At 40.6% G+C, this 14,449-nt stretch overlaps 1 protein-coding gene across 1 annotated transcript in view; it reads left to right on the top strand.

Annotated features, from left to right (window-relative positions):
- The window catches only part of LOC146182125 (metal cation symporter ZIP14-like), a 30,282-nt gene extending 18,324 nt beyond the window's left edge, over positions 1–11,958 (top strand). Inside the window, exons 7-9 of the mRNA XM_084577133.1 lie at positions 183–370; positions 3,086–3,142; positions 3,948–11,958. Of these exons, the coding sequence (XP_084433259.1) occupies positions 183–370; positions 3,086–3,142; positions 3,948–4,139 (437 nt within the window). The 3' untranslated portion in view covers positions 4,140–11,958. The remainder of the gene's footprint in view (positions 1–182; positions 371–3,085; positions 3,143–3,947) is intronic.
- Positions 11,959–14,449: the final 2,491 nt, after the last annotated feature.

The following is a 14,449-nucleotide window of genomic DNA, read 5'->3' as shown; positions in this document are numbered from 1 at the left end:
TATCAACAAATCATGTAAATAAATAATGAGGCAGCCACTTTTGTTGAGACAAAGTGATTTGAGTAGCCATTAGCAGCGTTGAAATTTCTTCACTTTCTTCTTCTGTGCCAATAAAGGGGGAAAAGGAAGAAGGAAAATGCAGCCGGTGCACAGTCTCCAATTGATGGTTGCGCTGCATGCAGGTGACTTCGCGGTGTTGCTGAGTGCGGGCATGAGCACACGCCAGGCCGTGTCGTATAACTTCCTGTCGGCGCTCACGTGCTTCCTGGGCCTGGGAGTTGGCATCCTAGTGGGCGACCTGACCGAGGGGGCACCCCACATTTTTGCCCTGGCTGCGGGCATGTTCCTCTACATATCCCTGGTTGCCATGGTAACTGATTATCTTTGATCAGTTTTATTTAGCGTTTCAGAGAATTTCCACAGGTAAAGCATATTCAGTTTGGGGAATAATTGTTAATTAAAACCATTAATTAAATTTAATTTAAAAATCATTTTGGGTAATAACTACTAAAAGAAAAACAAATGCAGTTTAATGACAGTCGAGCAAAGCTGCCCGCCTCTCTGTGATCTACGCAGTTGAAGAAAAATTTACCCTGCTTAGGGGCTGTAAGGTAGTTGCAATAAAACCTGGAAACTGGGAACTCGAAGGGTACTGCGCGATAGTTTTATAGATATATAAAAATAGTGTCAGATAACCTTACGTAATTTGGCACTAAGAGCAGTTATGCACGGCACGCACACTATTGATGCACTTGTGTGTGCAACCTGATGGCATGCTGTCAGTGCACCACTTGCTAGGTGTTGCTAAGACTAACCTATTTGGCTTTGAAATGTCAGTGGACATTGCTTTAGTAGTAGTCACTGGCTACCATAAGATGTCTGGCGCTGTGGCCAGAACACTATAGAGAGGATAATCCAATGGTGTGGTTGGTTGAGGGCTTCTTGAGCCCTTTAGTTAGGCTAGATTTACGGCATGACAGTGATGTGTCACGAAAAATTAGGACTATAACAAATTGAAGGTCACCCCTAAGCGCACCTCGCATTCATTTCGTCATGTTGTCTCACAGCGCTGCGACTGTACATTCCCGTAACATTAAAGTTTGTGAATGTTGGGGGGCACACAGCTTGGAGTAAATTTGTTTTGTTTCTTGTTCATTTTGCACGAAACGTTTTGCGCCGTTATTCAAAACAATATTATGACTACACTTAAAAAAAGTTTGTGGTTATAGCTCAAAAACTTTTCTTTTTATACAGTATATTTTTTGCTTTAATCCTTGGGAAAAGCATGTAGAGTTAGCAAAGACAGATTGTTCGAGAAATTCTTCGATATGCTGGTCCAAAGCGGGTCTCAATATACAGTATATTCTGAATACTTCCTGGCAGATTTCAACAGTGAAACTTCAGGACAGCATAAAAAGGAGACGTGCAAGAGGATACAAATATGTTTAGAAAATAAATTTTTTTTGGTCCATTTTTCAAAACTTCAAAGCTGTGTCTTTAAGCATTCTGGGGGTGCGGCGCTGCGTATGAAGTAGAGGAGGGCTGTGGCGCATCAGGTTTCCGTAAACTCTGTGTTCTCAAACATAAACTACGGAATGCTCCCGCTGACTTGAATCTTTTGGCTTATTCATCATTAATCAGACCCAAGTTAGAATATGCATGCGTCGTCGGGGACCCATTTACTAAAACTAACATACAAGCACTTGAAATGATCCAGCGCAAGGTGACCCGATTTATCTTTTCTAAATAGCGCTCAACAGGCTTACCAACTGCCATAATGCAAGAGAACGGGATTCAAGCATTGCAAATAAGACTCAAAATTTTCAGATTAAAATTTCTTTTTCTTTTAAAGCACAGGAAGTTGTCAGTGTGCCCAGATTCCTATATTAAGTCACTTTCCACATCACGGTCAACAAGGCATTGTAACTTCGATTCACTAACCCCATTTACCGCCAGAACTAACTTATTTAAGTACTCCTTCCCTCGTATCATAAGTGATTGGAATGCTTTACCTATGTCTGCATTACGTACCACAGATTCCATTGAACAAACCGAAGAATAACGGCATCAGTGTTATCAGCTTTGTCTTTTCAATTGCTTTTATTGCTCCTTCTGCAAGGGCCCTTAAAGGCCTGCAGTATTCTGTAAATAAATAAATAAATAAAGGCTGCTCCTAAGAGCAGTATTTTGAAATGAGAATACAGTCGTGCCTCGTTAATACGACCCCTGTTAATATGGATGACTCGAATTAGGGACAGTTTTTCTGGGGACTAAACTTTTCCATGCATTTATGTCTCGTTAATATTAAAACTCACTGTCCGGACAATGAACAAAAAGAAAATGCACAAATAGCATTAGGGTCCATGTATTTTTGTCGCGTTAATATAGACAGTCGGGAAAACCAAATCGTTACACTGCTTCAAAGATAATTTTTCTTCTAGATTTTGTTGACAGGCACCACATGAACGTAGGGCCAATGACTGATTGCCCTTTTCACTTGTTGTTTCATATTTTGCACTGCGAAGTTGCGTAGTCGATGCCCGTTGCGATTTCTTCTAATGCATGAATTCACTTAACAAAACTCTGACAGCAGCTTAAAAAGTTGGATTCAGCAACTTTCAGCCGACTGAATGCTGATACGTAGCAGGAATTTGTGGGAGATGAAAAATAGAAGTCAAGTAATTTATTAATGAAACGCCATCAAGAACAATATGCAACTGCATCACTTGCATCGCATTTGAAGCATAATGGTGACTTGGATAATGTTCTTGTAGCTCATAATGCCAACTTTGCTGGCATACCATATGCTCTAAAGCAGACCTTATCCTTAGCACTTTTTTTTTTTGTTCAGAAAAAAATTCCGATTCGTTATTACGGACGATTCACTTTATGGAATTTTGTGTGGAAACCAAAATGTCCATACCAACGAGGCACGACTGTATCCAAGTTTGTGACAGACTTGTTAGGCACTGTGAATTCAGAAAGGAACATGAATTTAATATGTTTATTCTTGCAGAGTTATGCTTCTTCACAAGCTCACATTTTTTAAGCATACATAAAAAAAAAGTGGCTGTTATTTTTTCAGATGGGAGAGCTGAACGAGGCTTTGGAGGCATCCAGCAAGGAGGGCCTGGTTGCCACTGTGAGTTGCTGTCAACACATCTGTCTATACGGGGTTTCTTAAGAATGCTCTGGACATGTTGCACGTATCCGATATTCGGCTTTCCTGCACTGTGGAGAACGCTTTCATTTGTCCAGTTAGAAAAGCTGATCGCTAGGGAGAAAGTGCGTCTTCTGCTGCAGGCTTTCAAAATGAAACTTTCAGTTAATTGATGGCTGGAGTTTTAATGACGATTGATAAGTCATTTGACTGCTGCTCACCTAGCTTGGAACTCAGTGTGACTATTGGCTTTGGGGTTTAATGGCGATTGATAAGTCATTTGACTGTCTCTCACCTAACTTGGAACTCGGCGTGACGGTTGGCTTTGGGGTTTAATGACTATTGATAAGTCATTTGACTGCCAAGTCTCACCTAGCTTGGAACTTGGTGTGACGGTTGGCTTTGTGGTTTAATGACGATTGATAAGTCATTTGACTGCCGCTCACCTAGCTTGGATTTGGCGTGACGGTCGGCTTTGATTTCACAGTCAAGTAGCGAACAAAAAATAGCAGTCGTGCCTTTTTGCAGCTGCGACCTGGATTGGCTGTAGCAGCTGCATTTCACGTGGTGTGCGCGCCCTGAGGTCATAATGCACGGCAAAGGATTGCAGGCCACACTACTAAGTAACCTGGACTACCCTTACACTTTATATTTTTTCACATCCCTCATTTTCCTTGTCTTACAGTGCCTGGGTGGGACCAAGCAGTAATTGCAGTTATAACGGAAATTATATTGGCAGCGTCAGGAAAAGTACAAAAAAAAAAATGTACTTTTGTTTATATCGCAGGTGAAGCTTTTCCTACTGCAGAATGTTGGCATTGGGGTCGGAGTGGCCTTGCTGTTCGTGATGGCCAAGTACAGCGAGAAGATTAACTTTGAATACTTCTCCAGTCTACCACAAGGCATGAGTGTTGCTGCTGCTTCATTTGGCGGTGTTCGCGATGACTCCAAGGCCGTTTTTGGGGGCATGGGCATGTGAAATGAACCGCCCGAATGTTTGGGGACGCCACGAGACAGCGCATACATGCGGGTTTCAGCGGAAGCCTGTTGTGGCTGACTGAAGACTATGTGAGCCATCCGAGGACACAGGATGTGCGCAGAGCTGTGTGCTGGTCGTTCAACCTGGTTTTAGTAGCGTGAGAACCAGGCCAGGTGGAACTTTTAGGGATTGGCACATGGTGCTTTCAACTCGTCGCAGCCATCAAGACTAGTTAGCGACATTACGAATCTGACCAGTAGCAACTTGTTTTTAGGCTTAGTACTCATTTGAAATTTTGAAAATTGTTTTCCTGGATCCTCAGCTTGATTTCTGATGCAAGAATCAGTCTAGCGGCAATTCTTTTTGACTATTGTATATCAGTTCTATAGAAATAATATATAGTTATATGGAATTTTGTTTTATAAAAGGCAACTTGAGTGGATAAGATTACATGTACAGCCAAACCCGGATATATCAAACATCAAACTCGAAGGGGAAATGGTTCGATATATCGATAATTTCGTATACAGAAATTGGCTTGAGACGCCACTTGTGATCGTGAAAATGATAGTGTATTTGTTGCGTAATCGACCCTCTCGCATAATGAACCTACTCCTCACTTTTGCCCCCGAGAATTTGAAAAAAAAAAAAAAAAAGCGTTTGGTGGGGCGTCTCTCCGTTTTGACCGTCACATCCACAGCTCATTTATTGGCAGCGCGCGAAGATGCTGCGCAGAAAAACGTCACGGCATGTTTATTTTTTTACTATACTTTTCATAGATCCTGCGATGACAGGGAGCGAACTTGGTAGTATGTCCCTGATGGCTTGATTGGATTGCACAAGCCTGGTTCGATCTATCGCGCCGCACTTAGTCCACTGCCACAAAATTATTGAAAAGCATGATAGCTGCAAATGCCATTTGAAGGGAACAATGCTAAAAGCCAATGTCATGATCGCAGCTGACCACATGCTTTCGTTCATTCATAGATGCAAGAATGAACAACTCTAGTGAAAAAAAAAAAAATCTGCCGCTTCCTAAAGTCCGCAGCCGCCATAGCTTACGCTGTGCCTCACGTTCAGCACGAAAAGTACGGACAACTTTTGCAAAAGCAAAAGAAAAAAATTACAAGGGTTGAGCGAAAGCATTAGGTGCGGGTGACCGAGCGTTCTTCTTCTCTTTTTCTTCTTCCTCAGCCCACATATAAAGCCCCGCTTTAACCAACCGATATGAACATGCCTTAGTGGCCTATAGTGGTAATGTGAATGCCAGGGTCTTAGCAGGCTGATTCTGACATAACAGTCCCATGTGAAACAAGAGACCCAAGTTGGCAGCTCCTGCTAGCTTGGGGTCGTCTACGGGGGTCGTCTAAAGATCAAAGGTGGTCACCGCCGTTCCACGTTGAAGACTCAAACTACAAGCAGAATTGCTTTCGTAATAAAAAAAAATGCTGCTCCTTAACGTCCGCAGCCACCATAGCATGCATTACATCGCACATTTAGCACGGCGGCAAGAATGACTAACTTTCGAAAAATAAAAAATAATAATAAAAAAAGAGGTCTGCTGCTTCTTAGCGTCCGCAGCCGCCATAGTTTATGCACGTTCAGCACGACGACAGGAGACGCGTATCGCACGTCAGCCGCCTGCCACGGGCTGAGCTGGCTTATTCACGCATGCGTAGTGCATGCTGCTATGAATGAAGACCAGGAGAGAGAGAGAAAGGGGAGAGATAAAGCTCAGCAGAAGAGTGGGCACACTCTTGCGCTTCGCTCCATCGCGTTCTTTCCCTCTCGAACACCACGGCTGCATTGGTTCCCTCTCGTTTCTTCACTCACATGGCTTTCAAATGTCACGTGCTGGCACACGGCAAACAATTGCCGCAGATGCGTGCCTTTGAAGAAAGGGCGTGGCGCTGCCTTAGATTAGCCATCGCCGAACTGTGTCCTCTCATTCCTTTTGCACCCCGCCGGGGTGGCGCAGTGGTTACGGCGCTTGACTACTGTTCCCAAGGACGCGGGATCGAATTCCGGCCTCGGCGGCCGCTTTTCGATGGAGGCGGAAAGTAAGGCGCCCGTGTGCTGTGCAATGTCAGTGCACGTTAAAGAACCCCAGGTGGGCGAAATTTCTGGAGTCCTCCACTACGGCGTCTCTCCTAGCCTGAGTCGCTTTGGGACGTTAAACCCCACAAAACCAAAACCAAACTGTTCCTTTTGCACGGGGCTTGAAAACGTCACGCAGCAAACGGCCGAGGGTGATTCGTCTTTGAGGAAGGCGCACCGTCCAATGCGTGGTGCGGAGTTCGATATATCGAATGACCGGTGGAATTGAGTTCGATATACAACTCAGCTTTCTTATACTTTTACATGGGATTTTCAAGGGTATATTTCGCGAGTTTGGTATAACCAAAATTAGAATTATCCGGGTTCGACTGTACTAGCACTTTCACAGCCTCAAACGCCTGTTCACTAAATCTCCTATAATGAAAAGCCACTTGACAAGCAAGGCTTCTGTGTGATGTAACAACTTCGCCGAGTGAGGTTTGAGAGTGTTTGCAGATTACACGGACATATTGATTCTAGAAAACTTTTATGTCATTGTTTCCTGTATTTATTTTGTATTCCAGATGCACGACGCTTTGGGAGGCATCTTATCAGTCTGCAGTTGTGTTTCTAGTTATTTTTGCTGCGCCTCTAAGTTTCTTGTCGGGTGCGATATAAAAACTGCTTTTACTAATGAGCTGTAACAGTTCTTGTATTAATGCAGAGTAGTAGATACAAGCTGCATGCAGTATCACATCACATCACTTTATTTACCTTAAAGACCCCTTTTCGGGGTGTTACATTCAACCTTCGGGGTGTAGACAGTTTCAACCTTGAAATACAGTCATTAGATTTTTTTACCGCAGCCTTTCGCTTTTAGAAGAAATGACCTTTAGGCGATAATTGACATTTTACTAGTAGTAAGCAGTAGTTTGGGGTTAATGACATAATCTGCAACTGAGGCCGTAAAGCTCAAAACACAAGGTTGCACAAGTTGGGTATAAGGAATAATAGCTTATATATTAAGCATGAACTATGGAATAACAGCTTATATATTAATGGTTGCTTGAGTCCAGTTAAAGGGATTCAAAGGATACTTGTGGTTCCAAGAAAAATTTTCGTATGGTAGGAAGGAGGGTGGGTTATACATCTTGTGCAGTTGAGTTGGGAATCGTCTGTAGGTGATAAAGGAAAGAGGCTCAAAAGAGTGCTGTGGGCACTCGGCCGGAGTGCATTTTTACAACCATTCCCTCTTTGTATCTAGAAATAATTTTCCTGCTTTAAGATTACAGGGTTAAGGGCTTTGTTCTGTAGGGAATCTGTCTTGGGCGTGTGAATGAAAAATTGTAAAGGGCCTAGCTACAATTACTAAGCAACTATAGCATGCTAGCCTAAGATGAAGTGTAGTTCTGAAGTCGGCATAAAATGTTCGTGCGAAATTTGGTTGCATATTATGCATAAATAAAAGGTTACTCAGCCGCAGTAGCTACCATAGCAGTTATTGCAAATCTTTCATTTGCAATAACTAATAAGTTTCGTTTGTGAAGTAGGCACCAGTTCAGTGGGAAAGGAATTGGTTGAAGGAGACGAAAAAACATACGAGGGCATGTGTGTTGCAACACACTTTACTTCCAAATTTTGTAATTTGCAATTTTTTGGCCAATAATTTTTATCCCTTTCCCTGCAGAGAGAACTGATCAGTACTGTACCAGTATTATAAGACATTTTTTACGTTTTGCTTAAGACAATATGCTTCATGCAATAAAGTAGCATTATTTTGTTCAAGAATGCTCTTGAGAGGATATATAAAGCAGAATTTTGTTTATGTGCATTGCATATTTTGCATGTACTAACAGATCATTTGTAACTAAACTGAAACATTTTCCTCACATTCTTACTATATTGTCAAACACTACTGACATTAGCTTCCATTTTATTTTGTGTCTTGAAGTATTGAAGGTGTTAAGGGATGTAGCTCATCTAGAGAGTTGCTTGAAACCGTTGCACTCTCGTTTTGTTGCCAGAGTTTGGGACCCTTTTCATCTGATGAGGAAACTGTAGAATTAAAATGCCTACCGCCATCTGTTGTGAAAAACTGGAGCTAGAAGCTATACAAGTGTAACTTGTAATAGACTCCCTTACCTATTATGGCTTACCTATTACCATACCTATTATTAGCATCTTACCTATTTATGGTACGTCTTGTCCATGCTCACCTGTAATATACAAGTTTCAAGGTTTATATAAAGGTTTGAAATTCATATGGACAGAGGAGCAAGCTATGGAAAAGAAAATTATGGGAAAACAGCGAAGCAGGTGGGAGAGCATGGCCAAAGGATGCAGTTTCTTCGTTATGATGGGCTACCGGTTAATGATTTCGTGTTGTGTTCATGTTAGGTTTTGCAGACCCATCTTGAAGGAGCAGAAACATCGAATTTGAATAGTATGTTTTGTCTTTCGAATAATGTGCTACTTATTGTAGAACATAAATAGTCGCGATGGCTGCACGGAAAGCAGTAAACAATTTATAATTGCACTCTTTTTTTTTTTTTTTTTTACCGTGCAGTTGTGGTTTCGGCTTCAACCTCCAAGCAGCGGCTGTAATGTTAGTACCTCTGCTCCTCTGTGACGTCACATTTGTTCTTGGACATTGAAACCGAAGCCAGAACCACACGAGAAAAAATTTCACATTATAAATTACCTATATTGCATAGATGGGTGTCCTGTACACTACTGTTTTGTATTCTGTACTGAAGAAAAACACCCATCCAAAATATTGCTGTTTCTGCTCCTTTAAGATTCATGGATACTGACCAGTTTGATGTCAAGCTAGTCAAGAGATGCCATGGAGTTTCATTTTGATTCATTTTTCTTATTACAGACGTTTGGGGGACCAGCACATTTATACTCATTTATACTAGTTTTGTGTGCTGTTTGATTGTACTTAGCAGACACACCTTCATGGAAGAGGCCTGGTAATTGCTATGTTAAACGAAAAGGGTGTAAGAGAAAGTCAGTATGCTCTTGTGTTCATTTTTTGGCAGACTGCTGCGTCACTGAAAGTATCACTATCACAATAGCTATCACAGACTACCTGAGCATCATCAGTTATATTCATCCTTGTAATGGGATCCCTGACATCCGTTACAAAAGGATCTATAAAAAGGTTTCTATGTTGCATCCATTTCTGCAGTATGCAATTGGTGTGTCCTTGGGTGTTAGTTATAGAACTTTTTGTTGAGCAGTTTTGAGGTTGCAGCTATTTTCTACCCTGCAAATGACCCAAGCTACATTTTCACTTGAGTTGTCCAGTTCAGAAAGGACGGATGAGATTAGCAAGTTTGCGGGGATTTGGTGATTGCTGATGGCAAAGGTTTTGGTTGAGTGGATGAATGTGAAAAAGGCGTTTTTCCTGCGGTGGATGTAGTCAGGCTGTGTTTGGTGATGTCCAGTTCAAGTCAATTCCTTTTTGACTACTATATAGAACACACAACCAGCTCACAGCTTTTCAGTGAGACAACCCCTAATTGCATAAAAAGTAAAGAAATGCGAGTTTGAATATACACTTGCCTTTAATGCCTAAGTAGTATATCATGGAGGATCACCAAGAGCAAATAGAAGTTCTCTGTCAAAAGAATAGTTCCATGTTTTAATCACGAAGAGACCACTCTAACCAAAAAAAGGAGTTACTGTTAGCTAGAAACGTCCCAAAAATGAAATAAAGGTGGTGCCGTTGCCGGTCGATTTCGCAACAAAATAATATTTCCTCACTGATGAATGCCTTTTTTTAGTGCCAGTGAAACGTCAACGTAATGTTTACCGAGAACAATGAGACGGACCCTTTAATAATAGATTGCATGCTTTTTTAGTTGCTGTAATTAATTTGTAACTAAAGGATAAGCAGGAGAAATAATCTAGTTCGGCAATTCTTGCAAGGTAAGCTGCTGAATGAATGGTTCTGGTGTTGGCTGTCTTTTCAAAGAATACTGGGACAATAGTTTAGTTTCGGGCAATCCAGGGTTTGGATTGTGAAATGTAGCATGTTAGCCTTTTTTTTTTTTGTATAGTCTCGAGTGTGCTGTATGGTTCTGCCATATTCAGGGGTGCGGAAGCGCTATAGTCGAATACAGCTTGAGACTGCATTGACCAGCACACTCAGTTCAGTAACAAAAAGCAGTCTGCTTTTAAAGCTATCTAAACAAGCAGCTAACTAACCGTCAGATGAACTTACGAGCTCGAGGATTCCCCTTGCTTGTTTGCAATAGCTGATCATCAAATCCATAGCTGATTTTAATCAAATAAGTGCCCATTGTTACAGACTACTGCCTTTCTTTTATTCATATTCTGCTTTAGTTAGAGATGTGGTCAGTAGAAAATGGTTGCATTCTAAAGTTTAGGACAGGAGCCATGGTGGCTAAAGAGCTCTGTGTAAAGTTGACTCTTTGCATTTCACTTAAAAAGTGAAATATAATTCTTCAGTGCTGTCTTTTGTTTTCATTTGCAACAGGAGAGAACACCAAAGATTAATCGTGACATTCTGCATTTTGCATGATTTGTTGAAATTTATGTTGAGATTAAGGTAAGCCTTATTAATATTTCATAGGGATCCTTTTTATTGTGTTTTACACCTTTGTTGTGCATAGTCATCATGTTCTTTATACTGTTTATATAGTAACTTCTTGTTGCAACTTTATGTTAATTCATTCCTGTGGCTGTTCTTCCATTTGTGTCAGTTATCATTTTACAGCATTTTTTTTTATAATGAATTGTACAATATGTGTCAATTCAGTTGGTTGTGTTGCCTTGTCGCCATTATTTGGCCTTGCAATGTGTTTCTAACGTGTTTGTCATGAGCAGACACCAAATAACTTTATTCGATTTCGTAGGGCACTAGGCGACCTGATAGCATCACATTGAACTATGTTCTCATTGAATATAAAGGAGTAGACACAGCAAATTTTTATTGTGTAGTATGTCTGTAGAATTACTAGGCGTGAACACATTACTAGACATGAATAACTGCATGGTTTTGCGTGAGAAAGCGGCAAATAATTTATAAATTACTTTTCATGCAGTTTTGGTTTCTGTTTCAACTTCAGAGTGATAGCTGTGATGTTGCTGAGGTCATGTGGGGTGTACAAGAACTGCAGTATGATCACTACCTTGTTCTCATTAATTCGTTTAAATTCTCACGCAAGTCTAGCCAAAAATTAAAATAACAAATAAATCAATAAGCAGTAGTCATGTCCACGTGATCTCAGCGTGTCAGTGATGTCACAGCTGTAATTCGGCAGCTGAAACTGAAACCGGAACTTCATGAAGGAAATTTAAATTACAATTATTAAGTTGGTGCATGGGCATTCGACACCATGGTTTTTGAATGCTGCTGCCTTGCTGTTGTGCTGTTAGTGTATGTTTTCTTGACTTCTAGGTCAATTGGAGCATACTAGAGAGAAAAAAAAAAGGGAAGAATGCCTCGCGAAGGTCGTAAAGAAACCACCATTACGTTTAAACGGCCGGCGATATGAATACCTGAGCAGCCACATCCGAGAGCTGTCATCTAGGGCTTTTGTAATGGGGCATGAGAATGCATTATCCTCCAACCATCATAAATGACTGCCATTCCCTAAGGTAGCATTTCTGTATGTGCCTTACATAACTTTGTGCCTAGTGTGTACATAAAATCTGCAGCTGGTTCTGTCTTAGTGGTATTTAAATTAGCCTTTTTTTTTGTGCATGTGTACATTGGCGTTCCTACAGTTTCTTTTCTCTTTTTTTTTTTCTACACTTGTTACCTTAGTGCTGAAATGTGTAACCACGTGCCTCTTCATTATGTGAGCAGTAGAACTAAACGGAGCAACTCGCTGGAGTGGTAACTTACCCTGTGATATTGCCAGTAATTGTTGCATAACCATGCCTCAGTTACTTGTTTTTGTACTTTAAGGTTTTCATTTTCTTCAGGCAGTTTGTGCTTATAGTATGCAGAACTTATGTACCTTCACAGAGAAGCTGTAATGTCGGACTGTACAGTGCGCTGTCACACATGAAGAACAGAAAGTTTCATTTTTTTTCAGCTCACATGTTTGTGCTACTCGAGACTTTGGCACAGATATTGTATTTCCAACTGACGGGCACACATTGTGTAGCTTGCCATGACATATATTACTCCCAGCTGTCGACTGCCTTGTCACATGTGGCTGCTCTGTCATGGTTTCTAGCTCCTTGTGCCAGCTAGAGGGTTGTGTAGAAGCACAGACATATCATTGAATTGCGTTTATGTGAAGTGGAAGCTCTTGACCACTTAGCAATAAAACATTGATGCCATGATATGGCTTTTCTGCCCTTTTCTTTTTTCAAGCATTTAACCTCATTGCTAGATACCTGATTGCATGCTGTATTCTGTAGCATTTGATAAACAGCTGCAGCAGCCAAACTCTGTTGCATTGTTTTGGTAATGAGTGATTTGAGATAAGATAGTCACATAGTGGATGAGTTTTGACAACTTGACTATGTTTTTATGTCAGTACTGATCACAAGAAAGCAGGATCTGAAAATATTTTACTCAGAAAAGATACCTGGGGCACAAACACAGAGATGAATCTCGTGTTTAATTGTAGTGCTTTTTTTTTCATCTTCGGTTGTGACTAACTAGAATTTAGCTATGGGAAGATGCCTGACTCATGTGGGATGTATGATGATACTGTGAAGTATGTATGAAGCTGCCCGGTTATTTCTGGTGACCTACAAGTTTCATTCTTTTGTCTAATGGCGTACGGAAAATCCTTTTGATAATATTGAAGTTTTTATCTCACAGGAGAAAAAATTCCGAAAACACTGCAGAATCTACAGTGGATAAATGCGGAAGCCCTAGCGCTGCTGTCCACGGTACATCGCGTGCCCCTTGCCGAACACAACCAGCGTTCCGTTGAATGCATTGAAGTTCAGTGGTGTTCTATAATTGGTTTACAGGAAAGGAAAGAGTATTTGTCAGACACAGAATCTCGCGGACAACATAGCAATGCTCAGGCTTACGCATTTCTCCAGTGCAGATTCTGCAGTGTTCTCAGAAATTTGTTTTGCTGTTTTATGTCCTAATTATACATTTATTTGATTAATTGACACTCATTGCACACTTCTGATCACTATCACACATTTATTTGGCTCATTAAGTCAGAAACATGTTCACTTCCAGTTGGCATGACATTATATCCCTTGGATGTCTACATTAATCGTATGACTATTTGAACACCTGATTGATTTTACTTTTACATTTTTGGCTCTAATTAATTAACTAATCATTTGGATGACATTATTTTTGTTTAGCATCCTCACATCATCCTCTTTCAATTACCACTCATTTGATTCTAACTGTTACGGGAGTGACGCACGACTGTACATGCGTTCCGTACACACATTTGCATACACGACCTTGCCAACATAGCCTAGTAGTGCTTTTGCATTATTAATTAAGCTATAGTTGCAGGCATATAACAGTGAATCTTATGCAAAATTGTCACAAGCTAATATAAAGTTTGCTTGTAAATCTTTAAGAGAAAAGGAAATATTTCATAAATTTCAGGAAGATACATAATCACCAGAACTTTGGATAGTGAATAAAGGGTACTATTGTATTGTTTTTATGCACTAGTTTCAGATGCAAACTCTATATATATATTCCTAAGCATCAAAACATGTTGCATAACTAAACTAGTCTAAAGCTGCATTGACTAATGTGAGGCGTTTGTGGCGCACATGTTACTACATAAAAAAATTTGGCAAAGGTTTCACTTGGCTAAACCTAACTAGACAAGACAAAAGCTTGGGCTTAAGCCTGGTTTAGCTTGGCTATGCTTCGGTTGATACTTTATGGTATAGCCAAGCCAAACCATGCCCAACCCTAAGCTTTTGCAAGGTTTAGCTGATTTAAACCTTTGCCAGATTTTGTTATGCCTAGGCAAATGATATACACAAAGTGACAAAAATGATTAAACGTGTAAATTAAAGTATCTTTTTTCATTCAGGAGTTCTTTGATAGCCATGAAGGCGGTCTTGTGGTATGTAAAGTAATTGGCTTTCAAATTGTGCTGCAACCAGGCTTGACATAATGAAATGTTGTTGAGACGAGATTGTGCAGGAATCCAATTGTGTAGTTGAATGGGGTTAATTCAAAGTGAGATCTTTGTTGCATACCTTCTATATAAATGCAGGGTCCTTGCTTGGGCTTTTGTTAGTCGCCCATAAATATGAGATTATCCTGTGGTGTAGTATATTGG

The sequence above is a fragment of the Amblyomma maculatum genome, chromosome 8 (assembly GCF_055883805.1).
Source record: "Amblyomma maculatum isolate TAMU_Amacu chromosome 8, ASM5588380v1, whole genome shotgun sequence".
In the NCBI taxonomy this organism is placed as follows: domain Eukaryota; kingdom Metazoa; phylum Arthropoda; class Arachnida; order Ixodida; family Ixodidae; genus Amblyomma; species Amblyomma maculatum.
Note: the sequence above shows the minus strand (reverse complement) of the source record. Positions and strands in the feature narration are given on the sequence as shown.